The 27,476-nt window shown below is 29.9% G+C and overlaps 1 protein-coding gene and 1 long non-coding RNA gene across 6 annotated transcripts; one reads left to right on the top strand and one right to left on the bottom strand.

Moving 5' to 3' along the window:
- The first annotated feature begins 14,417 nt into the window (after positions 1-14,417).
- On the top strand, positions 14,418-22,325 carry LOC100797626 (linoleate 13S-lipoxygenase 2-1, chloroplastic). Its single transcript, XM_003539327.2, has 9 exons — positions 14,418-14,902; positions 17,986-18,254; positions 18,481-18,718; positions 18,830-19,153; positions 19,338-19,423; positions 19,512-19,622; positions 19,770-20,077; positions 20,630-20,896; positions 21,378-22,325. Exons 1-9 carry the CDS (start codon positions 14,521-14,523, stop codon positions 22,135-22,137), a joined length of 2,745 nt encoding a protein of 914 aa, XP_003539375.1. The 5' UTR covers positions 14,418-14,520; the 3' UTR covers positions 22,138-22,325.
- Positions 22,313-26,566, bottom strand: LOC102666798 (uncharacterized). Of its 5 annotated transcripts, none has more exons than XR_001383728.3 (6): positions 25,874-26,561; positions 25,053-25,699; positions 24,008-24,122; positions 23,435-23,606; positions 22,972-23,087; positions 22,357-22,893 (listed from the first exon to the last, which is right to left on the bottom strand). It is a non-coding gene; the product is annotated as an uncharacterized lncRNA (long non-coding RNA). The 5 variants fall into 5 exon arrangements; XR_001383729.3 differs by having other exon boundaries at positions 22,361-22,893; positions 24,047-24,122; XR_005887556.1 differs by having other exon boundaries at positions 22,314-22,661; positions 22,733-22,893; positions 23,435-25,699; positions 25,874-26,566.
- Between the last annotated feature and the right edge of the window lie 910 nt (positions 26,567-27,476).

Here is a 27,476-nt window from a genome sequence, read left to right as displayed (position 1 = left end):
ACTTGATTTAAGCTCTTGACATTAACGGTAACACCATCAGAGTTCCTCCTGATTGCCAATACTTCAGTGTTACAGCAAAGTTTTTTTACCAATTCGATTTGGTTTTTTTACCAAACTAGTTTTTCACACCCCTAGTTATATGAGCTAATTTATGTTTATTAAGTTATTTGAAATAACTTACAAAAATAAGCTAAAAACTAGTAAAATAAAATTGTAAACCAAATAAAATTATTTGATGAAACTAACTTACAAGCTTCTTACTAAACACACTAGGGTCCCAAAATTTTGAGCAGTTAGGGTGAACTTGTGGCTTCCTTTTCGGTGTGACTCAATTCTAATATCGCGCGTGTAATGAAATAGATCTACCTTATTTTTACCTTTTTCATGAAAATGACATTTCTACAATTTCACGTTAGTTTACTCACAACAAAATAATGTGTCATGTCATTTTGCAAAGATTCGGTGTCGGCACTTGACACAAGTTGGCCCGCTATATTCATTGCATTCACACCATGGTTTCTCATGCTTTATGATTTCATGAATTAAAAGGAGCATGCATACATATGACCAAGTCCATGACTCTCATTACATTATGTTTGTCAATTGTCATCAAACAACACACGTTCCAGTATTGAATATATATTCAACAAAAACTGTGAAAAAAAAAGTATAGTTATATTTGCCGAGTGTTTGGGATGGAAAAAGATTTAGATAGTGATCACAAATTCAATTTGTCTATGGTTTTGCAACAACAATCGTTAAAAGAATAAAAAAGAAAGAAGACAAAGCTAATCCTGAAAAACTTTCCTTGGTTTGCAAAGGGAAATGTAGCTACTACAAGTATCTTACACTAGTGCCAGTTATACACTAATAAAAAAAATGAAAGTTGGTACTAATTAATGAAGTTTCATTATTAATAACTGAATGCAAATGAACATAACAGCAACATCATGATTCATGAATATTACCACTTTATGAAGATTTGTCTAAACCAAGTGCATGACAAAAGGAACAAGTTGAATATATCATCCGTGCTAGCTTACAACATAATGTCTGATCTAGCAGGCAACCTCCTAAAGAAGTTGAGTGGAACTGATGGAAGTTTGTGGCGGAATCTGGGGTGCCTTAGCATAAAGAAGCCAATGAGAAGGGAGTAACATAGAGAACTATAGCAGCAATGAAACAGTATGTCACAAAGAGTGTGTAGCCAAGTCACCTACAACACCCAAACCACATAAGGGCCCACCTCCTTCCCTCTCCTTTTTGGATTGGAAATGGGATAGTACCAAAACTCCACCCTCGAGCATGGTCTTGATCCATTGGGAAAAGTCAGCATACGACCTCGAGGACTAGGTCGTGTTTGGTGTGGAGGATGTTGATAGCAATTCCAATCAGGGGAACATCAGGTCCAAGAGCCCTACCTGGAGTCCCACCTACCTTGAGGATTACGCCTGAGGTTTGCTGCTATACCTGCTTTTGTCGCTTATGTAACAGGCTGAATATCTTTTCCTTTCTGTCTGCACACATGTATCAGCCTATAAATATCATAACAATCAATGAAATAGACAAGAAATTTATCCTTTTTAGTAGAATAGATTAGTAGCCTCTACCAATGGACCAGGAAATAATGGAAGCCAGATAATAGGAGAGTAATTATCTTTTACTAATATAGTATATCTTTACACGATATCTAATTCAAACTTGAATAAGATTTACGAAACAAGCTATTGTCAGAGAAAAAACCTATTATAATCCGAACGTGTGGGAACCCATAATCAGTAAGTATAACTTCCCGGTTTTCCCTCATCAGCTTCTTTATTTATTTATATCACAATCTTTCTCACTCAGCTCACACTAAACAAAGAAGAAAAACTAAGGGTGAGTTATAACATATACACAGAATCAGCAAAAATCCTGATGCAACAAGTTCATATATATCAAATTCAAGTCCATCTTATCTCATTAAGCTTCACAAACCATGCCTCAAAACCAAAGGAAGCAAAAAAGGGTCACTTATGGGTGCAGGAGGAATGGCACCAAAATCAAAGCTGTGGCTGTGAGTGAAGCTGAAAGCAAATCAGTGAAAGTTAAAGCCGTAATCACTGTTCAGCCAACCGTTGCTAGGTCAATCAATTCTCTTGGAGCTTGCTCGCACTGAGCTTGATCCCAGTAAGTAAATAACAACCACATATTCCATCAAGATTAGTTCTTGAGAGAAAATAAATAGGTTATGCGCGCAATAATAATGTTGATTATTTTTCCACTGATATTTATTTTTTTCATTTCAAAATGATTGGTGTTTAAATTTTTTTATAAAGATTTAAAAAAACCAAAATATTTCAAGATGGTAATATTTACTAGGGAATAATTTTACTAAAATAACTTTTTTTTTATTTCAATAAATGTATTATATTTACACTTTTAAAACTATCAAGATAAGTTATTGAGAGACAATAGGTTTGATATAGATACTGTAAAGTATCTTTACTGTTATTTACTTCCTTTATTTTATAATAATTGATGTTTAAGATTTTTTTTCTGTACAAATTAAGAAAAATAAGTATTTCAAAATAAACAATATTTATTAACTTTACTAAAATATCTTTACTCTCTTTCTTTGAGAAAAAAATTGAAAAATATGTTTTCATATTTTATTGAAAATTGAAAGTATCAATCAATATGAATTTTTCAAAGCTAAAAATCATTCAATTTGGAATGGAGGGAATAATTACAAATTATTAAGTGTAATAAATTTGTCAATTTTTATAATAAGAAAAAAAATTGTTTATGATAGTGTAAAACTGTTTTGTAATATTAAGGAATCTAACTTAGTTGATTGAATTGTGTATGTGGATTATTGTAAATTTCTTGGTATCACTTTTGGTTGCTACAAATAAAAAATAGTTTGACATTATTATCTCATCATAAAATATTATTAAGTTTATTGAATTTTATAATAATTATTTAAAAAGTTATATAAAAAATATTTTATGATTGAATGATAATGTAAAATTATTTTAAAATAATTAAACTCTTAAAATAATTATCATGATTTTTCATTGATTAGTTTACACCGATAATGCAAAAGTTTTTAGTCACATTGCATACTCAATTAATTCTTATCCATATCAATTTCTTTATTTTTTTTCAAATATAAACACGTAAAAATATATAAAGGCTTAAATGTATTTTGTGTTTCCGATACATTAATAAATTTCATTTAAATTTTTAATATTTTTTTTATGTTGAGTCCTTAATAAAATAAATTTTTAATTTTTGATCCTTGTTATTTTTTAGTCCTTTTAATATTTTTTTCCTAATCCTAATAAATTAACAAATTTTATTTTCACAAATAATTATAAAATTTCGACTTTATTTTTCTTCATTTTTTTGAAGATTTGTATACGAAATAATAAAAATAAAAAATTCAAGTCGAATTTTATTCTTGAAAAAAGGGTTTTTTTTTTCCTTTATAGTGAATCTAATCAACTCCACTCAAACATGAGAATAAAGTGACTTTAGACAAAATACTTCAAAATTCGACTTCATTTGATAGCTTTCTGAGTTGAAAAAAAAGTGTGATATTTTTTTAAATATTTATTCGTACTAATAGTTTCTTTTGCTAAAAATCGGGTGTGCAATATAGTTTGCGCGCCGTGTTTTGAATGTGAAATTAATCGGTGTACTTTGTCTCGTGCTAGCTTTCTCATCTCACCACCATATATTACAATTTTTATTTTGGAAAACACTTACTTATGTCAAGGGCTGGTCATGATATTTTAGGGATCTGGGATGAATGATGAAACAATAGATATGGATCCTTAAATTTTTTAATAGAAATTTTAATCTATCATACATTACTGAAAAGTTGTAAACTACCAAGTGTGATTTTATTTTCAAGAAACATAAATTTTACAATTTAAATATTTTTAAATTACAATGAAAAGTTGTAAACTATCAAGCGTGATTACTAATTTTAAATATCCTTCAAAGTTCATATATAAAAAATTATTTTTTAAATATATGAGCATTTATGAAAATTTTAATATGTAAAATCCTCTTTTTCTTTTTTATTCTTTTTAGTCTTTGAATTTTTAATTAATTTTAACTTGTTTTTATTATAGTATTACAACCATCATTATGTCATGATTTTAAGTTAAGTTATAAAATTTTCTATTTTCCAATGAAAACAAGGCTTATAATTTATCTCCTAAAGGCGAAATGTTATAATTATCTAGTAGCTGCTAATTAAACTAGCTTCTTTTTATATATAAAGAATAGCTACAATATTAGTTGATGCAGTAACAAATAGGTAATTAAACAAAACTATCCTAAAAAACAAAAATTCTTTCAGAGATTATTAGTACCATGCAACAACAATCAGAACAAGGACTTCATGCTCAAAATTCATTCAGGCACACACAAGCTAGCAAAATAAAAAGAGTGAGAACATGACTAAATAAAGATCCAATGAGAATATTAGTTCCAAAATGACTCGTGATATGAGATTACTAATTTTTCATTAAACCAAACTACCAAAAAACATGATTACTTGATTTAGAAACATAAAACTGTCAACCTACGCACATACATGAATCCAATTTTCCTAGCACAAAACTAACTTTTTCTATCATAAATCAAAATAAAGATAATGGGTTTATAGCAGATAGTAATAATTAAACTTTAAATCTTTCACTTTGCAAGTGTCCTTTATTTCTCAAGCACATACAGCACAGCAGATTTGATGATTTGTCTGTTCTGTGTTATATGTGCCGTGTGGACGTTTGATTGTGCGGTGCGGTACCCTTGTTCACAAACTCGAAGTTGCAGTTGTTGAAGTAGAATGATTGTAAGAAATTCTTGTTTGATATATCCGTAATCCAGTAAACAGTATAAGTGTATTTGTATGTGTATCATCATTTTCTATTGGGTTCCATACTTTTCAGTTTTCAAGTCTTTTAAAATTTCTATCAAAGGCACAAACCTAGAAAACAGTAGGGTTTCTTTAATGTTTTAATAAAAATTAAATGCTCAAAATTCAAATCATTCGGAAGTTAGAATTTGGGGTAAAGTAATTGGGAGTTGAATCGGAAGAGGCAGAAAGACAAACCATCACAGTAGAATTCTCTTTTGAAATATCATTGGTAAAAAAAAAAATGGACCCCTTCCCAACCTGGATCCAGTGCGATCGCACTCCTGAACAATGCTCAGGGTCTGGCCTGCGTATGTTTAGATTAGATTGAAAGGAAAATTTGTTTTATTATTTGATTCATAAAAATAGAAATAGAACGTAATGAAAGAAGATGAATCATTATATATTTTATTCCAATGTTTAACTTAAATTTTCTACCCTAAATTTCAGATACATTTGATGAAATAGAGCTTCATTGTTTGGTATATAATGACTATTGTTTTATCTTTGTAAATTTCATCATAATCATCAACCTCATAAAAGTAATATATTTAAAATAAGAATAATATACGAGAATTAAAAACTTATAATTTAGGTCATGCCGTATCTAAAAAAAAAACAATAGGATGAAATCTTCGTTCTATCCCATTAAAAAAAATTTAAACAATATGGCATGACATTTTTATTACATTTCATTTCGATCCTTCTTATTCTATTATATTATATTTTGATTAATTTCATTTTATTTTCTACTATCAATCTAAACATAACCTTACAATTTAAACGTTTGTTTAATTTCGTAGAAGTATGTGTTAACATTATTATTTGCGATCTTTTTTCTTCTTTGTTTTGACAAAAAGAGACGAAATTAGAGAAAGAAACTATCAAAGATTATGCCCACAGTACGCATCGATCAGCACAAGAGATTAAATACAAGGCTGAATTTGAAGTACCAGATAGCTTTGGTGAGGTTGGGGCCATTTCTGTGGAGAATGAGCATCACAGAGAAATGTTCATCAAGGACATTGTGCTTGATGGTTTCCTCTTGCGTCCTGTTAAATTTACCTGCGAATCCTGGATTCACTCCAAGTATGATAACCCTGTTAAGAGGGTGTTTTTCTCCAACAAGGTTTCATCACCACCTCTATTAATTATATTTCAATAATTTTTGGTTATTTGAAATTATAAATAATTAAATATAGCAACAAATATAAAATTTACTTTATTTTTTAGATGTAGTTTGATTCCTTAAGTTGAAAAAAACATTTTAATAATTTAAATATTTATGCTAGATTAAATTGATTCTTTTTTTACACCAAATTACTAATTAATTTTAACTCGTGTGACAAACACTTTTCTAACATAAAATGATAATATCTCTTATATTTTATCACATGCCACTAAATTAATCCAATTAGTATGATAAACTGATACTAAATTGATCTAAACACTTTAATAGAATAAATTAAAATATATTTTTTAAAAATTTAAAAGATAAACTGAAATAAAGAAAATGATAACATTTTATTAGTGACCTTAAATATATATAAGTCAAATATTTATTAATCAATATTATTTTATAACACAACCCTGTAAGCAATAGTTCCATAGATAACCTAATAGTCTAATCCTTGAGAGCAAGGTATGTGGCAAGTGTCGTTAATATTTCTGTGCATCCATTTAAGGTATTAGATTTGACCGTGAATAAATTTGAAACAGTCATATTTGCCGTCTGAAACACCAGAAGAAGTGAAGAGGTTAAGAGAAGAGCAGCTAGAACACTTACGGGACAAAGGTCAAGGTGAACGCAAGAGGTTGGAGAGAATCTACGAATACGATGCGTACAATGATCTTGGAGAGAGTACCACAACTTCAGTATTAATTAGAAATGTTTTAATTAATTAATTAATTTGTGATCGATTGTGTGCCATGTACATATATATGTTTTGAATTTCATGGTGTGAAAAAATGGATGATAATATTTAACAACTTTAATAATGATCAAGTGGTCTTTTATATGTGTTGATATCACCCAATTAGATAATTGTTTTATTCTATTTCTCTCTTTTTTTTTTTTTATCTTCACTGTTACCTATGGATTTTTAGTTTACCAATAGAAAATTGGTTGGTAGATTTTATCGGTAAATACTTGACAATGTAATCGTCCATAAAATCTATCGGTTAATACTTGCCAATTTAATTTGTCGGTAACTATTTGTTAATACAATTTGTCAGAAAAATCCGTTAGGAAATACATATGAATATAATCCGTAGATAAAATTCGTCAATAAATACCTATAAATATAATGTATAGGTAAAATTTGTCGGTAAATATCTGAGTAAAATCGGTCTGTAACTACTCATGAATATTATTGGTCAGTAAAATTGGGCAATAACTAATCAAATTAAATACGAGCTTAAATCCGTTTGTAAATTCATCAGAAACCAAAAGTTACCGGCGAATCATTTGCTGAAAATTATAATTTACTGATGGATTTTTATCCGTAGGTACATATCCGTTAGTAATTAGCTTTTTTCTTAAGATTGTAGTGAAAAGTATAATAATTTATTTACTTATTTATCATAACTCAATGATATATGAACTAAATCAATCTTGTGTTAATTAGATTGGTTCGATTTGTTTGGCTGATATCATCTACAAAAATTAAAATTTAATTCAATTTAATTTAATTTTACTAGCTAGTCAATGAAATCACAACACCCCAATTTTGCTGAGCGTTTTAATTAAAGCCAAAAAAAACCCACGTTTTGGAAATATAAATATCTGAAGCTAATTAAAGAAGTTTCTGTGAGAGTGTGAGTCAAAATGAAAAGGGTCGTGATTCTTGAAGAATCTGACTGGGTCTAAACACGTGTTAATGTTTAAGATGGTCCCTCTTGTAAAAAAAAAAAAAAACAAAAATACTACTGTAAGTCTGTCCCACGCTGCTTATCACATGACTATCGTCGTCACTACGTCAACTCATTGTGTTTTTAAACTCTGTGATTTGATTGGAGGGTGAAAAAAAATTAAGGAAAAGGATGGTTTAAAATTTGATTTTTTATTCAATTAAAGAAAAAATAACTAAAGAAGAAAAAATTAAAACCAAATTATTTTTCCTTATTTTTGTCTATGCAAATATCTCTCACACTTGTTTATTTCCCTCCTTCCAAATAAATGAGATACGACAAACACGTTTCTTTTATATTTTTTTCATTTGAAAAATAATCATTTCGGACTGTAGAAAAGTGTATATATTTATAAGAAAAGAAGATTTAAAAAGTTAAGATGAAAACAGATTAAACAAAGTAAATAATATACCGGATCAAGTGGATCAACTCGTTTTAAAAGTATCTTTAAAAGAGTTCTTAACATTATTTTTTTAAAATTTAATGATTTTTTCTTTAAATATTTTGTTATTATTATTGTTTTTAAATTTTTCCTTTAAATAATTTTATAATTAGTGGTTAATATATATTTGCGTAGTAAGGAAAAAATATAAAAAAGAAAAACTTAAATCTAATCTTTATACATAATTTCTTTTGTTTTTATGACATACTCATAAAATAAAACCACATAGGTAAGTTATAAAAATTATCTATTTTGAAAATAAATAAAAGTAACTAAACCAATTTTTGAATACAAGTCAATTTTAAAAATATAAGACATTCACAAATATCATATACTTGTATTTATGACATACAATTTCATTAAAATGATATTAAAATGTTATCCCTCGGCTAATTATATATATAGCATATGTAAATGCGAAAAAATAAATATTGAAAAATGGTATTTGACAACCTCAGTTTTATTTGTTTTATATATTTGTTTAAAATATTAATGTGAACACATTTCTCAAAAATATATATAAACATAAACATAGAATTGTTTCCAGTTGCAACAAAAAATATTTATTATTTTATGAAAATTTGTGAAAAAATTATCTTAACCGTACAATATTTTTTTTAATAGTATAATAACCAATATTTAATTCTCCTAGCTAGTACTCTCGTGACACTGGGAGAAGCTTAACCAAAGATATGCTTGATATAATTAGAAAGTTAAAGTGAATAATGTACCGTACACGATTCATGTGAAGAAAAGGATGCAACACAATATACAAACAAACAAGATATTTATGGTCCTAGACAATTAATTTGTGATTCTGAAGGAATTCTCTTTCAGTAATTGTGGTCCAGTAATTGATAGATTTCAAATTAAGCTTAAGGAGTTTTTAATTTATTTAAAGTGAAGAAACATAAAATATAGTTAAACTGATTAATTTAATGATGTTTATTATTACAAATAATTAAACTAGTCAGATAAATGATTGATAGTTTTGTATATAGTACGTTAATTAGTATGATACGTTTGTATATAAATTTATAATTTATATTTCTTACAACAAACAAGTTTTCTAATTTAATACATCTCCTTCATGAGAGTTAATGAAAGAGACAATTTAAGAAAGTTTTATATGAAAGTTTTTTGTTTTTTTTTTTTATGAATGTTAGGGTGAACAAGTGGACTAATCTAATCCAGAGACTGATTTTTCTACGGATTTTTAGGGTGAAAAAATAAGCTTGTGGCTCGTACAAAATGTGTTTTCTACGGATTCTTTTTTTGCAAAATTTGCAGAAAAATCCTCAGGTAATAAGCATTTTTCTAGTAGTGTTAGGTGGAGGCTAATGTAATGTCAAACTTTTTTTTTTCCCTTGCGATGTCTGCGTTAGAGTCTGATTTTTGTCAATGGTAATTAGTATAGGCCAAAAACATGGACGCAATTGCACCGCTTCCGGCTTTGGAGCATCAAGATACAAGAGGATGTAAAGCTTAATTACACTAATATCTATTTAGCGTTTGACTACTGGGTTTTAGCAGTAGCTAAGGTATGATTTTTTTAGTGATTTCTTTTATTGTCAAATAAAATGGTTTGTTCAGATAATGTCTTTGGATTCCAGGGAGAAATTGAGATCGAAAGAAACTTGTTTGTGATGATATTTGCTAGTAATTATCAATAACTATATTGTGTATTTGCTCAGGGTCATGCACTCATACCTAAATGCTAACTGGGTGGAACCAAAAATGAAAAAGGACGCAATGTCAAAGATGATAAAAGATGTTGCTCAAATGAGAAATACATTATTGTCCGATTTTATTGTTTTCATATTTTTAGTAATGATTTCCAAATGGGTATTATTTATTTCACGTATATTTCATTTCATGATACCAAAATATGAAGCTTGAATTATTACCAAGATGATAGAGTAAATTGGGATTTATATATGTTCAATTGGTTAAAGCTGATTTTAGTCCTTACATTTCAAAAATAACGAGTTTGGTCTTCATATTTCTGAAGAAATTTGAAATTAGTTCCTATCTTGTACTTCTTTTTAACTTGATAAAAAAAAAACTTCACCATACAACAAAATATTCAAGGATCAAAGCAACTGTTTTTAGCATACAGGGATTAAAGTTAATTTTGAAAGGAATAATTAAAATATATTCTATTCAATAAATAATTGCAATTTATTTTTAATATAACTATATATTTCAAATTTTTAGAAACATATATATTTCAAAGTTAGCAACCCGAAACTCCACACCCACCTTTTTGCATGGGCAGAGGTTGATCTAATGGCGATGAAAGATCGGAATGTCGCAGTTAAGAGGGATGTGATGGAGACTCGTTGTTAAGTTGGTGAAGGTTTGGCAAGAACGGATTTGGGAACGTTGTAACAGCATATCCTGCACATGGGTGATTCATTGTTGGCTCATGTATAAAACATAGGGGAAATTACACTCATTTTTTCTTGGATGTAAGGATGTTCAAAACATAACCAAACCATAACTCCATAAAAAAAAAAAAATGAATCAAGTTTTCCTGGTTGTGTCACTAACTGATATTAGTGACGGATCCTGATTTAACTGTACCTCAAGTTTTCCTGGCTGTGTCACTAACAATTTTTTTTAAAAATGGTACATTTTTTATGGTTTGATTTGATTTTTTTGATTTGGTTATCAAAATTGAATCAAATTGTATATTATAATTATATTAAATTTATTTAATAGATGTTTAACATTAATATAGTCCATATTAATTATTTTAAATTTAAAATGGCTATAGTATGTAATTTATAGTGTACTTTTTTCATAACAAGTTTGTAATATGTTTTTTTTGTACAACCAAGTTTGTAATATGTAATTTTTGTTGTGATAATTAATAATAAATATTGAATAATTTATTATATTTTCTTTATTTTATAATCAAGATACATATTTTACTATCATATATTAAAAAATGGTGCATCAATATGTTAAAAATAATATTAAATATCAAGTGATATTATTATGTTACAAAATAAGTTGGTAATATCATTTTATAATAATATTAAATAGTGGTGAAAATAATAAAATTTAACTAAAATATGTTAAACAAAATTTAATAAAAAATTCATTTTTACAATAATATAGCATAATAACTATATATGAAAATTTAATTGATAGATTTTAAATTATGATAATAGAATTAAAAAAAATAAAAAATCACCAAATTGAACTAAATTAAAATGTAAAAAATTGATTTGATTTAATTCGTATTTAATATTATATTTAAATCGAATTAAATCAAACTACATATGTTTATTTAATATTTGATTAAGATGATTTTTTGCTTAAAAATAAAATCAAATTATACTACGAGGGCCTCTAATTAGAAGGGGATGTCACTTACAGGGACTCCCATTAATGTTTAGTCAATTTGAGTTATAAATACAAGGTGGTTGTTCAACTTAATTCACAAGTGTACCAATTCGCTCAAGTAGTAATTAAAACGATAAGTCTGAGTATCATGTCCATAGAAAATTTGTTATACTTAGATGCCGCATATTCAATTTGTAAACACTTTTAATTGCAGTAAAATAAATTAGAGGAATTCATTTATGATTCAAATTCTTGAATTAATTTCTTTAAACTTAAAAATGCATGACAAGACAAACGCAAAACTATATAATAGAACAAATATCAAATGAAAACGTCGAGGAGTATTCTATTGAACTTTCTCTTGACATAACTAGATAAGTTTTTTTATATTTAATATTATCCTAATGTTCTTGCACCGTTAAATTACTCTAACTGTAATTCCTTTCATGAAAGAGCCTAGTCCTCATAGTTTCGTTCTTGATTCCTCAACAAACTCATTCTAAGCTAACTGCACTACGCAAAAGATGCAATATGTACTAGATAATTGCACAATATTCCTAGAAATGCAGACTTCTAGTTGTTCTATCAAGTTCTAAGGACTTTAAGTATTTTCCAATACTTAATACCTAACAAAGCATATAAATGGGTGATCAAGCCACAAATATGTAAAATAAACACAGATAGAAGCAGAGAACACTAACAATAACATTAAATAGATAGTTAGAAGTTTTACATCAAGAGTGTTTAGTGGAAAAACTCCCCAACAATGAAGTGTTTAACTCTCCATTAGCAAGGAGGACTTAATACAAGGGTGAAAATGATGTAGGAATGAAATGAAATAGTAAATATGTGAAGAAAATGTCTTCTCTTCAACCTTGGTGCCTTCTTTCTTCTTTCCCACGTTGCTTCTATCTCTATTTTCTTTCCTTTCTCAGTGTTTTAAAGACTTTTGGGCTTCTCAGCTTACGAAGACGCGCTCAACGAGCATGTCTCGTTGAGCGAAAATTAGTGTTTTTGCGCTAAGCGGGCTTGGACGCGCTAAGCGCAAGAAGAGATAATATCCTCGTTGGGCTGGCTGCGTGCTAAGCGCGCTGCTCTCTAACTTAACATTCTTTAGGATTTTGTACTCGCTTAGCGAGCTGACTTCCTCTCTAAGCGGATGAGTCTCGCTTAGTCAATCTGGCTCGTTGAGCGAGTCCTTCAGTAACATTTCAAAATCTTCTCTTCTTTAGCCTAAAAATCCAATTAAGTTCAACATTAGTCATAAAAAATGGAGTTTCCACTGTATAAATTCACATAAGAATAATTTATTCACAAATCTCACAAAAGAAACCATAAATTAGAAGTACATTGCTACTTTTTCTCCTATTTTTAATGCATTTACTACTCACGAATAACAATTAACAATGGTTAGGGTAGAAGTCGTACATAATATGTGGAGTCTAGCTTGTTGCCTTTATATGCCCTAGTTTTTTTTTTTTTGTATAGGATTGATAGGATAAGTTGAGATAATGCAATTATCTTCTTTGTGATGATAGGATAATTATCTTCTGGTGGGAAAGTTAAAGGTCTTTTGATTATCCTATGATAACTGTTATGTTTAGGTATATTTTTGGGATTAAATTATATAAGAATTGATAATTTTTCTCTCTTAATTCTTTCTTTTTGTGTAAATAATTAGAATTTTAACATCATTTATGTTTTTGTGCAGAAAATATTAAAAGTTGATGAATTTTTTATGCTTAGTGAATAATTGGCACGAAAAAAAAAGTTAAGCCCAAGAAACAAATTGAAGATCTGAAGCTGCTCGCTTCGTGTGTCTCAATCGCTCAGCGTGATGCACAAGCTCAGCGGACAACACATGTTTAGCGTCAGGAATTCCAAGAGAATACAATTCCTTATAAAAAACAAAGACTAAAAAGAAGGAGAAACAAACATTATAAATCATTCCTTCCTTCTTTTCCCTTTCTCAATTATCCCATTTACTAAATATTATCATCTTGTAATTGTAAAGCCTCCTATGGCAATGAGAGACTAAATCCCTTTGTTGGGAACTTAGCCGTAGAACTGAGAAATGTATCTAAATAAAGTCATCACTATGGATAGATTTGTTTAGCTTCTTATACATCTTTATTGTTAATGCAATTTAAGTATTTTAACTCTTAAAGGGATTTGATCAAAAAAATAGATAAATTAGGTTCAATCACTCGAGGGATCTTAGTTAGAGCATATGAGTAGATGCATGTGAGAATTGAATTAATTACTCATAGAGAAAAATCATTAATATTACATCAAGAATAATTTTGGTAGGCTAAGTTCCCAACTTTCTCATCTTCTAAATTTAACTTCTATTGAATTTTCTCTTCTTTTCTATTTTAATTAATTAATTTCTTTTTATATTTGTCTCTCTCATTTATTATAAATTAATTTTATGTCAATTTAATTTATTGTTTTTTTATAATATTTTAAATCAATTTATTTATTACTTGAAAATTATATATTCATTTATTTAAGTACAAATAAAATCCTTGTAAATTCAACATTTAAATTTCTATTTTTACTTTACTACTTAAGACGAATTGATCAACTAACAATAGTTATTTAAAAAAGATAAATACACAGCATTTTTAATTTATTAACTATTAATTTTTAATTGTGATTATTTATGTGAAATTATATAACGCGCTAAAGTTGATAGATTTGACATTTTGAATGAGACAATTTTTTTTAATTATATATCTCCATGCATGTAATAATTTATTTATTTATTTTGTTATGAAGATATGTGATAAGGCCGAGAGCTAAAGAGCCAAAGACATGTAGCTAGCAAATACCAAGTATAAAACAAGATGGCTTATTTCGCATATATTTTAATTTGGACCATAAAACATAAACGAGAAAGATGATAAAGCCTCAAGTGTATCAATCACAGAACACCAACCAAATCCTCTTGTTTCTGCAGAGGCCATCCCTTCACAGTATTAGGAGTAGTATTCCACTATGGTTGGGGAACAAAGTGCAGAGGCAAAAAAAACTTAACCACCTCGTTCTGGTTTCTCGCAACGTTGAAACTAATTCTACTACTTCTTCAACAACAACAACAACAACAACAACAGATACTCATACAGATGAGAGTAGAGTGAAGGTTAAGGCCATAGTTAAGGTGAAAGTAACTGCGGGTGGTTTCTTTTCAAGTCTGAGGTTAGACAGAGGAATCGATGATATAACAGATTTGCTCGGTAAATCTCTCCTCTTAGAGCTTGTTAGCTCTGAGCTTGACCCCGGTATGTATACATATGCTTCTTTATTTGTTCATTTATTTATTATTTATATGTTCTTGATATGATAGTTTTCTAATTAACTTTTTTTTTTTGGTTTCACGAGAAAATAAAATATAAAACAGCTTTTTATTTCTTAACCCAAAAAATAAACAAAGTCCTATTTTGCTAATTAATGATTTTAGGAGTGTTTGAATTCGTGTTGCATTATTTAAAAAAGTTTTATAACTAGTGTCCTTAAGAAATTAAAAAAAATATTTAATGACAAAATCATAGAACAACACACAAAAAAATCATGAGTAATATAATTTTATGCATTCTATTAAAAATATTTTTGAGTTGGATAATGAATGCTCACTTGTTTCAATTTACATTAAAAAATTGATTTTCACTTGAAACAATTTTAGGAAATTTTTGAGTTCGACAATAAATTTTATACTAATTTTTATTTTTAATTTAATTTTTTACAATAGAGGTTGTATTTTGATTCATATAAATTTTTTATATATTATTTGGTTATATATTTTAGGATATTATTTATTTTTTAAATTCTTTTCTTTTCTCATTAGTTTTTTTCTCTCTTAATTATAGAAATTAATTATAGACATATAAATTCTCATATATATAATAACATTCGCAACTATTCTAAAATCTAACTCGGACTCTAACTTCTTTCCGGAATAGGTAAAAGAAGGCATTTTTTTTTAAAATGAAACAAATTTTACAGAAAAAACAACAAATTAATTAATAAAAGTAATAACTATTCACGACGAACTTCGTTTTTTACATGCACAGTTTTTTGTTTTTAGAATCGGCAAAATGCAAATTTCATTGATTAAACGGACCAGGGGTACTAAATATTACTGCAGAACCAACAAAAGAAAAACACAGATCAAGAAGATTGAGATATATTTAAACCCACCAAGTTAAAAATATTACACTACCCACCAAGGTTGAGATGTATTCTGTTTTTTACATGCACAGTACCGAGAAAAAGAATTTTAATTTGACGTTTTTTGGGGGAAAAGTCAGTGATCTATATTATGTGTAAGAGTTGGATTCCACTTTAATTATATATTATTAAATTTACTTTTAATTTTTAATTTTGATTCTATTAAAGCTTTTAAAAGAATTCTTTTAATAATTAATAAGGACGGGACTTATACATCTCAATATGTTCTTTTAACAATTATTTTAAATGATATATTTAATAATGTCCTTTTATCATAAAAAGATGGCAGAAACTATTTTTAAGAATTTATAAAGATTAATTTAAAAACATATTTTTATCTTTTTATAATAGCAACAGCCACAATTACAATGCGAAAGACAAAATACTCTTGTTACCTTTGAAAAGTCGAATTTTAAGTGACATGTATCATGCGCGGGGCCCAAATAATCACGTAAGTTAGCAAAACTTATATGTCTACGGTCTGCCACCACAAAACTCACTTCAACAATTGTACAGCCTATCGGAAACGTACTACCTGTATCTTTTTGTAATCTTGTTACACCTTGTAGACACCCAAATGTTTTTAGCTGAGTTAACTAGTGGAGTATAATAAAATCTTGAAAAAAATATTTTTAGACAATGGTTTTTTATTAGGATATTAATATGAAGTAATCCATAAAAAATAATGGTTAATCTTCGATGAAGATTGTAAACCTTTTGATATCTAGGGAGAGAGTGAAAAAATTTAAAAAGATATAGATATGCTAATTGCTAAAATATTTTCATTATTAATTTTAACAATTTTTATGGATATTTTGCTCTATTGACTTTTTTTATTATCAGCCAAAATAAGTAAATATTATTAAAATGGTACAAGCGGTACAAGATAAAAAAAAACAAAGATATTACAGTAAAGTTTGAATTTTGTACCTCCCATATTAAATCCGACAACTTCCAAATTTTTAAAAATTCCAATTTATCCTTTTCATATTATATCATTTTGGAATGTGTTTGATAATAGTAAAAAATATTTTTAGAATCAGATATTTCATAACAATAAAGATAATTATATCTTCTCAAATATGTTTTTCATAATTATATCTTCTGAAATATGTTTTCCATAACAGTAAAAAATAATTTTTGAATTAGACGTTTTATAACTATAAAAAATATTTTTTAAAATATGTATTTCATATTAATAAAAAAATAATTTTATCTTTCAGAATAAATATTCCACATAACAGTAAAAGATAATTTTATCTTTCAAAATAAATATTCTATAACAATAAAAAATAACTTATGGAATATGCGTTTCATAATAATATAAAAAATACCCTCTAAAATAAATATACCATAACAATAAAAAATAATTTTACCTTCTGAAATAGATGTTTTATAACAATAAAAAAATAACTTTCAAAATAAACATTTCATACCACTAAAAAAAACTTCCGTAATAAGTATTCTATAAAATGATAATTTTATATTTTCAAACAAAGAGTACATGACACATGGGAATGTAGGATTTAAATTCCTGTTAGAAAGGAACCGTTGAGCATTCTAACACCTTCCAAAAACCCCACAATCCCACTACCAAAAACTGGCATAACAGAAAAGAGAAACTGATTAAACACAAAATCAAAAGGTGCTATGTCGAAGCAGAGGGACCAGTCGATAGCATCAAGTCCTACAAATTGTAACAGACAAAAAACATACACACAGCCCCTACCACTGGTACATATCACCGGCATGGAATAGGAACTGATTGGTCCAATTCTTATAACTATCATCTTAACTTTGACAATTGAGGGTGAAAATAAACTTTATGTGCTACATATTAAGATGAATATTCAAATGCAAACACCTGATTGAACTTAAGTGCTTATGTTATGGAATAATCTTTCATGTGACAAGTGTTTAATTAACTTATTCACTTAAACGAGCCTTTGTACACCTACGGTTTTTTTTTTTTTTATGACAAATGTTAGTTTTTGTTGGCAGCAGAGATCAAATCTGCCACCTTTTCCTTCTTTCCTTGTCTGCTAATCATTCAATTCACCTTATATCTCTCACATACACGTTTTCTTAAATGATATTGATAAATAATATATAATTAATTGGTTAATTGTGGGTTTAGTGACGGGACTAGAGAAGGAAACACTGAAAGCGTATGCACACAAAGCAGGAAATGGTGAGGAGTCGGTTAAGTACGAAGCTAAATTTGAAGTTCCAAATGATTTTGGAGAGGTTGGTGCTGTTCTTGTTGAGAATGAGCATCACAAGGAGATGTTCCTTGAAACCATCCACCTCGATGGCTTCCCTGAGGGTCCTATTCATTTTCATTGTGCCTCTTGGGTTCACTCCAAGTTCGATAATCCCACCAATAGGGTCTTCTTCTCCAACAAGGTACATAGTAGTAGTAGTATAGGGTTAGTGTGTTACTATCTCTCTCTACAAATCAATAAAAAGAATCATTAAATATGATGTTGAATACACAAAATTTTGTCGTTTTCAATAAATTTCAATCAATAAAAAAAATTATTCAAAAGATGGTGTAAGAGATTCCTAACATTTCTCATACAAGAATATGTGGTCTAATTTACACAAGTGTGATATGATCTTATTGGCATAGTGTTACTTACCGCAAGAGACACCGGGTGGTTTAAGAAGACTAAGAGCAAAAGAATTGAGTAATCTGCGAGGCAATGGAGAAGGAGAACGCAAGAGCTTTGAAAGAATATACGATTACGACATATACAATGACATTGGAGATCCTGATAAAAGCCTTGAACTTCAGAGACCTCCTTTAGGAGGTAACGAGAGACCTTATCCTAGACGTTGTCGAACTGGTCGTCCACATAGTGAAGCAGGTATGTAATTTATGCTGCATAAGTATTTTTCATCCACAAAACATTCTAGAGTGATTTGTCAGAATTAATTAAGGATATGAGATAGTGTAAATGCGATTTGTTGTGATGCAGATCCATTGTCAGAGAAAAGAAGTAGAAAGTTTTACGTTCCAAGGGACGAGTGCTTCTCAGAGGTGAAGCAGTTGACGTTCTCAACCAAGACATTACACTCGGTGTTACTTATATTGCTTCCATCTCTGGGGAAAATTATCAAAGAAAAGGACCTTGCATTTTCCTACTTCGACGACATAGATTCACTCTTCAGCCATGGACTTGACTTGCCTCCTGAAGAAACCGAGAAGGGATTCCTAGGAAAAATCATGCCTAGGCTAGTCAAATCCATTTCTGGTGACAGGGCACACGTGCTTCGCTTCGAGACCCCAGAGACTATGAGCAGTCAGATTTCAATTCTCAAATTCATTTTGTTCATTTATTTATTTATACTATATGTATATTTAAATTCGGTTGGAGGATACTTGTGGTCTAGACAAAAAAGAAACTTTAATCTGATTATTAAATGAATGATCAAAATTAAACTCTTATTATATTGCATAAATATTTGTTTTGTGTTGGTTTGCAGGGGACAGATTTTTCTGGTTTAGGGATGAGGAATTTGCTAGACAGACTGTTGCTGGTCTCAACCCATATAGCATACGATTGGTCACAGTATGCATTATTTTAAACACACTGATTTCATTTTTTCAATAAAAAATTAACCCATTGAAAAAAATCATTAGTTTACTTTCTTGGGCAGGAATGGCCATTGAAAAGTAAACTTGACCCAGAAAAATATGGTCCACCAGAATCAGCAATCACCTCAGAAATTATCAACAAAGAGATTGGAGGCATAATGTCTGTAGAAAAGGTTTAGTTCTTCTTGATTAAATTTTCCTAAAGTATTAATTAATTCAATGATGTTACATGGTTTATTAATTCAGTGATGTTACATACTCATTTCTTTATTGGGGATTTAGATTATAAATTACAAATATAATATAGTTCTAACATGCAGGCGATTGAAGAAAAGAAGCTGTTCATGTTAGACTACCATGACGTACTTTTACCCTACGTCAACAAAGTACGCAAACTCAAGGGGAAAACACTGTATGGTTCACGAACTTTGTTCTTTCTAAACCCAGAGGGGACACTGAGGCCTCTAGCCATTGAGCTTACTCGACCACCATCATTGTCAAATAAAACAGGCCAATGGAAGCAAGTTTTCACGCCTTCTTGGCACTCAACCAGTGTTTGGCTCTGGAGGTTAGCCAAGGCTCATGTTCTTGCACATGACTCTGGCTATCACCAACTTGTTAGTCATTGGTACGCAATATATAATGCTTCACCAACTGCCTTTTACTCAACCAAATGATATAAGGACAGAATTTAAGTTTTACTTCGATAATGTGCATAATAAATGTATGTATTTAAGGCTTAGGCAGATTATTCAGCACATGAAACATTAATTTCAATCAAAAAATAATATCAGTAGTACTTAATTAAGGAACTGTATCTAAGTTCTGTCCTTAGCGTGTATCAACGGAAAGTTTGTGAAGGCTAGCTTAGATTATTCTATTTGCTTATGTTACTTGTCACATTGATTAGAAATTATTAGATAGTTTAGGACTATCTTGTCACTACATGGTACATAGAGTTTTATTAATTCTTTGTCATAAATTGAAAAACTTGAGTATGTGTCATGTAGAGATTGATTGCATCAATAGGCATATAGTGATCATAGACTATCTAATTATTTCTCCTCATTGACTCATTCCTTCTCAGTTATATTTATTTAGAATTGTATTCAATCCATATTTTCTCTGATCTTTGCGAAGAAGGTCCAAATTAACGTTTAATTTTTGTCTTGTTTGGTAGGTTAAGAACTCACTGTGCGACAGAGCCGTATGTTATTGCAACCAACAGACAACTTAGTGAGATGCACCCCATAAACAAATTGCTACACCCTCATTTCCGTTACACAATGGAGATTAACGCTCTTGCACGGGAAGCACTTATTAATGCTGATGGCACAATTGAGAGCTCATTTGCACCAGGAAAGTATGCCTTAGAGATTAGCTCCGCTGCTTATGCTCTCGAATGGCGGTTTGACAAGCAGGCACTACCAGCAGATCTAATTAGAAGGTAGTTTTATAATCAAACTTCAAATACACACACAGCATGCATATTTGCATGATGATAAAAAAAAATGTGTTTGAAAGGAGAAATTATTGTACAGTCTAAAGAATCATGACATATTTAATGGTTGCCACAATAAGGGTTAGTTAACGACAAAAAATATGTTTGAGAGGGAAAATTTTTATATTGTCCAGGGACATCATCATGATGTGTTGATTATGTGACATGTATCTAAGTTTTATGAATTCCTTATAGCAAATTGAAAAACTTGGCTACACATAAAAATTGATTGAGACCATGAACACGGAGTAGTCTCCTGCCATACAATAATCTCTCCTTTGGAAGAGTGTGTTAGTAACATTTTTCTTTTTAATTTGACCATACCTGAATAATTGTAACTAAAATATCCCTTGTATGTTAAGTGGAGTCTGATGAATAATTTTTAGTACAACTTACCACAGTTTGACATATTTTCCATAATTATTAGGGGAATTGCTGTTGAAGATCCATTTTCTCCACATGGCTTAAAGCTTACCATTCAAGACTATCCTTTTGCCAATGATGGACTCCTTCTGTGGGATGCTATAAAGCTATGGGTCACTGACTATGTCAACCACTACTACCCTGAACCAAGTCTTGTAGAGTCAGATGAAGAGCTGCAGGCATGGTGGACAGAGATTAGAACCCTTGGTCATGCTGACAAAAAAGATGAGCCATGGTGGCCACATCTTAAAACCCCAAAAAACCTCATTGGAATCCTCAACACAATCATATGGGTAACTTCTGGTCACCATGCAGCTGTGAACTTTGGGCAATATGTTTATGGGGGATATTTCCCAAATAGGCCTACAATTGCCAGGACTAAAATGCCCTCAGAGGACCCTACAGAAGAAGAGTGGAAAAAGTTCATTGAAAAGCCTGAAAGAGCACTTCTGAAGTGCTTTCCTTCACAACTTCAAGCAACTAGAGTCATGGCTGTCTTGGACATACTCTCAACTCATTCACCAGATGAGGAATACATAGGAGAAAAGATGGAACCATCATGGGGTGAAGATCCTGTCATAAAGGCTTCCTTTGAAAGATTTAGAGAGAGACTGAAGAAACTAGAAACACTGATTGATGAGAGGAATGGAAACACAAAGTTGAAGAACAGAAATGGAGCTGGCATTGTACCGTACGAGCTTTTGAAACCTTTCTCAAAGCCAGGTGTGACTGGAATGGGGGTTCCCTGTAGTATATCTATTTAAGTTGACAAAGTCAAACTGATATTATGTGTGAAGTATGATCCTAAACCGGTATGGGTTTTTAATTTAAACATAAGATAGACACATAGTCACATAAACTGGTGCCTAAACCACCAGAATTTCCATAAACACATATTACTAGTGTTTCTTTAGGATGTTCTTGAACCAATGAGATAATTTTTTTTAGCTTATTTTCTTTTTCGAAATTAACAGAATTAGTACTAAACAACACTACTGCTTAACCAGAATCTCATTCAAGAACAGAACACTGCGAAAACTCAAGGTGTTGCTCTTGATTAATTGCCAAGTTTTCATTTTATTTTATTAATTATAGAGGTCATCATACAATGAGTCTAGTATTTTTGAAGAAAATTCCTAAACCAAATGGGCAGAGAGCTTTTTGGTGTCTTTTCAAATTATCCTTGTAATCAACGAAGTTAATTCCAAAACGCAAGGTGTAGCCAGCACTCCATTCAAAGTTGTCCATAAGCGACCATGCAAAATATCCTTGTACATTCACCCCATCCCTTCGCACCAAAAGCCAACAAAAAATCATAAAATTAAATTATGGAATAAGTGAAGAGAGTGTCACACTTACTTGATTGCAATTAGAATATAATAAAGATGGCGATAGAAGTAGTCAATTCTGTAAGTATCCAATAAGTAGCTTGGATTGCTCCTGTGAAGTTTGGTAATCGACTTCCCAGCAAAGACTGCATGGTTTCTGGATAATTTCCTGTTGTAAGTGGTTGCATAAACCTGAAATCAAATCAGATTAGAAGCATCACACTAACACAGGCAAAGAGAGATATTTGAATAGAATTAATTAGCCTTTACCATCCAAACATGAAATCAAGAGCTCGTTGGGAAGCTTGATGATCTAATGTGTCATTTGAGAACGGAACAAACCAGTGACAATTTAAGGTGATGCCTATCAAACCATTTTGAGACGCCTGCTCACATTCAAGTTAATTTTCGTAAATTCATAATGAACAGCAGAAAAAGATGTGTACTACTAACAAGTTTGATCTTGAATAGGAAAGACTCTAGTGTGTTTGGTTACATGTTGAACTGCCTAGAATCATGTTGAAATAACGTGATTTTAGGTAAATTTTCTTATGTTTAGTTTCACCTTGAGAAATTGATTTTGAATTGAATAAAATTTGTATACTGTGTTTTAATACTAACTTCTTTTTTAGAATAACAACATCCAAGCATAAGTTATACTACTTTAAAATCAGTTTTATAAATTCAATTTCATTTAAAACCCATTTTATCAATACTCACCAAACACACTTACATAGGTTTTATAAATTTTGACAGCAGCTGCATGAGCAAGTAGTTGGTAGTGAGAGCTCATGCAGGGTTCTGAACTCATACTGTAACTCCATGTCTCATTAAAAGTAATTCAATGCTTCACTCTATCTCCAAATTCCTTGAAGCATAGCTCTGTGTAGTCTTGGAAGTCATTTCTGCACATAGAAATGTGTGTTAAACACTGGTGAAAATTCAATTTATCTAAGCAGGCATTGATTTGTAATTAATCGCTAATATTCTATCTAGCTTGAATGAAAACTTGTGTTCTGTCACATAGTACGAGGGCTTAAGAAGCTACCGTAGTCATCTTGTAAGGCTTGGGGAAGATCCCAATGAAAAAGGGTCAAATGGTAGAAGATCTGGATTAATTCCCATCAATATATTAAGATTATGAACATCATGAATGTGTGATGATATATGAATTCAGGATGGATTATATACGACCATATTTTGAGATTTGAAGTCATTAATTTTTCCTTCTTGGTTTATACCGGCGCTAATTTTTTCTTTTGCATATTTATCAGAGAGGTTAGTGTAAAGGAAAGATTCTACTAACTGAAACTGGTAAGGATGAAACTAAATCCGATTTGATTACTTGGCAATATCCTTGACCAAGAGATGGAGAATCTGTAAGCATCAGTGTTCATATACTTCATGATCCCAACATCTTCCTATGAACATGTAAAATGGTTAACACATTTGGTAAAAAGATAGTGAACAAAACAATTATATAAAAGCAATATGTACTAATGCGATGTGAGTATGTGCTTACAAGACACAACCAATCAATACTCAAAATGACATAAAATAATTTTAGCATGAACTTTGTCAGCTTTATGAATGCTATTTTGATGTATCCTAAATTTTTTATTGATTGTGCCTAATAGACACTACTGAATATTCATATTAGATTGCCCTTCTATTTAAATCATGTCATGAATTTGGACTCAAGAACAATTTTTCGTTATACTTGTTGATCTCGCTATCCTATTATCAATAACCACCCTTGATTACGCGGTCAAGTGAAAGTTTATGAATGACAGTACCATATCTCACAAAATAAAGACACTTAAATATTACCTCTAACAAGCTGCTTAATGCAAGAGTGTAGCTTTTTTATTTTTTTATTTTTTATGTTTTGGTGCCTGTAATGTAGATATTTTACATTCGTATGATAAGCTTCGATACTATGCAAAGGACTAAAACTCTTGAATACTTAAGTTGTTAAATAGAAGTTCGTGAATGCCATTGTTAGGATAACAAGCTCAAATGTATAACTTATATTGATAATTGGCTAGCCAAAAAGTTATTTTATGAACAGAAATTAAGCCGAAACAACCCATATATAAATAAAGGAGTGTTAGTAACACATTCTCTTTCCAATACACTCTTCTTATATTGATTGAAATTCATATAAATTTCACTAGTTTAGAATGAGATTCACTAAATATAAAAAACGAAACTCTTAATATTTAGTAAATTTGATCTAATAAGAGAGAGTGTGTCACTAGGATTAATTTGCTGTAAAAAAACTAGAATAATATAAAATTGACAAGATAGACATAGTGCAGAACAAATTTCAATATCGGTTTGGATGGTACCTTATAGTGATGATATTGATCAACTGCTACATCTCCATTGCTTCTATCCGATATTTTTTCTGTTTGCAAATACACCAATTACTACATGAAGAATGAAGAAAACAGATACAGGACAACTGCCGTTGGCCAGAGGGAGTGGAACAACGGTTATCAAATCAATATACTGATTTAGCCTCAGCTTTTGTCTTCTTAAATACCTAATTAATTATCTCTGTTTTCTTAAAATCTGTTCTGATTCTTCACTTTTAACAGTGTCTTAAGAACGACTTTTGCATACCATAATGTGACAAAACAACACAACTAATCAAATTTTACACAGAAAAAGAGAGGAACTCCACTCTGTATGTTCCTTATCTTCAGCTAATACAATATTTTTATACTGTGAGAGGTTCAAGCAATCCGGTCCAGAGACCTTGAGTTTATCTGGTTTTCACACTAGGGATAATTTTAAACTAATTTTTTAGTTTTCACCTATTACACTAATGTATAAAACCAGATCAGGTAAATCAAGCATCTTTTTCATCTCTCTTTCAAATTATTCACCGATTAAAGATATTAAAGGATTGAACAGAGATGCCTGGATATTTATGAGAATAGGTATCCCATGTACTTGGTCCTCTGCCTCCTTCATTTGCAGCACCTTCGTACTACATCATAGACACAAATTAGTCATTAATTATACTATACAAATCTAACTCCTATAAGCTTAGGCCATTGACACATAATCTAAATTATGAAAATGTGAAGCACAATCTCTCTTTCACACATGCACACACGCACGTACACATATACATGTTTATAGTATGAGTACTGATACACACCTGGTATGCGGAGGAGGCGGTGCCAAAGATGAAACCTGAGGGAAAACGGCTTCAATTTAGAGAAGAAACATCAAGAATAGGCGCAACAGCATGTGTGATTGTAACGGAGGAGCTTATAACAAGAGTGAAGACACCAACTAGGAGAAGGTATAGATAGCGGTTGAATGCCATACCCTTATTGATGTTTAATAAAGTTTCCTTGTGTGCTTACTACTTTCATTGGTTAAATATATCCTTCTAAAAAATAAATTACTTGTGTATTAGGAGAATGGCATCAACATCTGTTTGTTGCAACTTGCAAGCTAGCATTAAATAACTTCAAAGAGAAAAAAAAAACTGATAGGCAACTTGTCTGTTTAATTACATTTTCAAAAGTTGATGCTATGTAAACATAAGTACATAACAAACTGTCATTTTGAGCAGGATTGCTTCATATAGAGAATATTTTAGTCCGCACTAAAAAAAACAGATAATTTATTTGACTGAACAAAACTTCAGAAGTGTAACTGAACTCATTGATGTGAGGATTGTTTATATAAAGTGCAGTTGTACATGTATGCAGTTACAAAGATGGTAAAAAAAATTTTAAAATGCAAAAACAAAGTTAGGGAGAATTTGTTGGTGGGGATGATTTTGTAACAAAGAAGATAGAAAACATAGGACTCCAAAGCGTGTGTGTACACTAAGTTTTAGGTTTAATTCGCTCTTATCAGTCTTTTATATAAAATTTATATAAATTGACAAGAAAGGTGCATTATTGAATTAATCTCCTTCAGAGTATAATAAATTTCCTTGGCTTAGTTTGCACTATTGATAATGATATTTTAAAGAATAATAGTTTTTTTTGGTTTTAATTTTCTTTGTGCAGTGTTTTAAGTGGCCGTTTTCTTTCCACCTACCGTTTCAAACAGCGTTATATGTGGCCGGTTCTAATTGTTTCGCACTTCCAGCTGGTTTCTGCCTTTTTTATTGTATGTAAAGGTTAATCAATGTATTTACTTAAAAAATTAAACATGATAAGATTTATTTCAAAATATTAGTGTATTTCAATTCTAATAGTTCATTTCCGTAATTTTCTCTTTAATTTCAAAGTTTTGTCTCTATGCATAATTAATAATATAAATATATACTATTAATTGTAAAAATATTTTTTTTGACAGTTACTTGCAAAATATTTACTATTCATTTAATTTACTTTTGTTTAAGAAATTTACATGAATTTAAAAATATCCATATAATACAAGAGAAATTTAGAAGTTGTAAACAGAGAATAACCCTTTTTGGATTAAAGAGAGGGCTTACTATTAAAAGAGACCTTATTGAGAATTCGAATTAGGAAGGGAAAGGGCTATAATATAAACAAAAGCTTCTTTACAATCTTACATGTTCGACCGTTTCATCAACTAAAATGTCTCAAAGCCAAAGGAACTAAAATATAGCATTTTTGTAGTGTGGCCATGTGAGTGATCGATCACTGTGAATTATCTCGCACATTCTTGGTTATATTCTTTTTATTAGTATGAGTTGAAGATAATACCAGGAGAATTTATAACATTTATATATCTAATTCAATCAATTAAATTAGACATTCTTCATATATTCT

Source organism: Glycine max, chromosome 12, assembly GCF_000004515.6.
Source record: "Glycine max cultivar Williams 82 chromosome 12, Glycine_max_v4.0, whole genome shotgun sequence".
Taxonomy (NCBI): domain Eukaryota; kingdom Viridiplantae; phylum Streptophyta; class Magnoliopsida; order Fabales; family Fabaceae; genus Glycine; species Glycine max.
This window is presented reverse-complemented; position numbering and strand designations above follow the sequence as displayed.

Coding starts and splice junctions, on each gene's coding strand:
- LOC100797626 (XM_003539327.2), top strand. CDS start 14,521: ATGATAAAGCCTCAAGTGTATCAATCACAGAACACCAACCAAATCCTC. Junction 19,424..19,511: donor ATAGCATACGATTGGTCACA/GTATGCATTATT, acceptor TTTCTTGGGCAG/GAATGGCCATTGAAAAGTAA. Junction 20,078..20,629: donor CACCAACTTGTTAGTCATTG/GTACGCAATATA, acceptor CTTGTTTGGTAG/GTTAAGAACTCACTGTGCGA.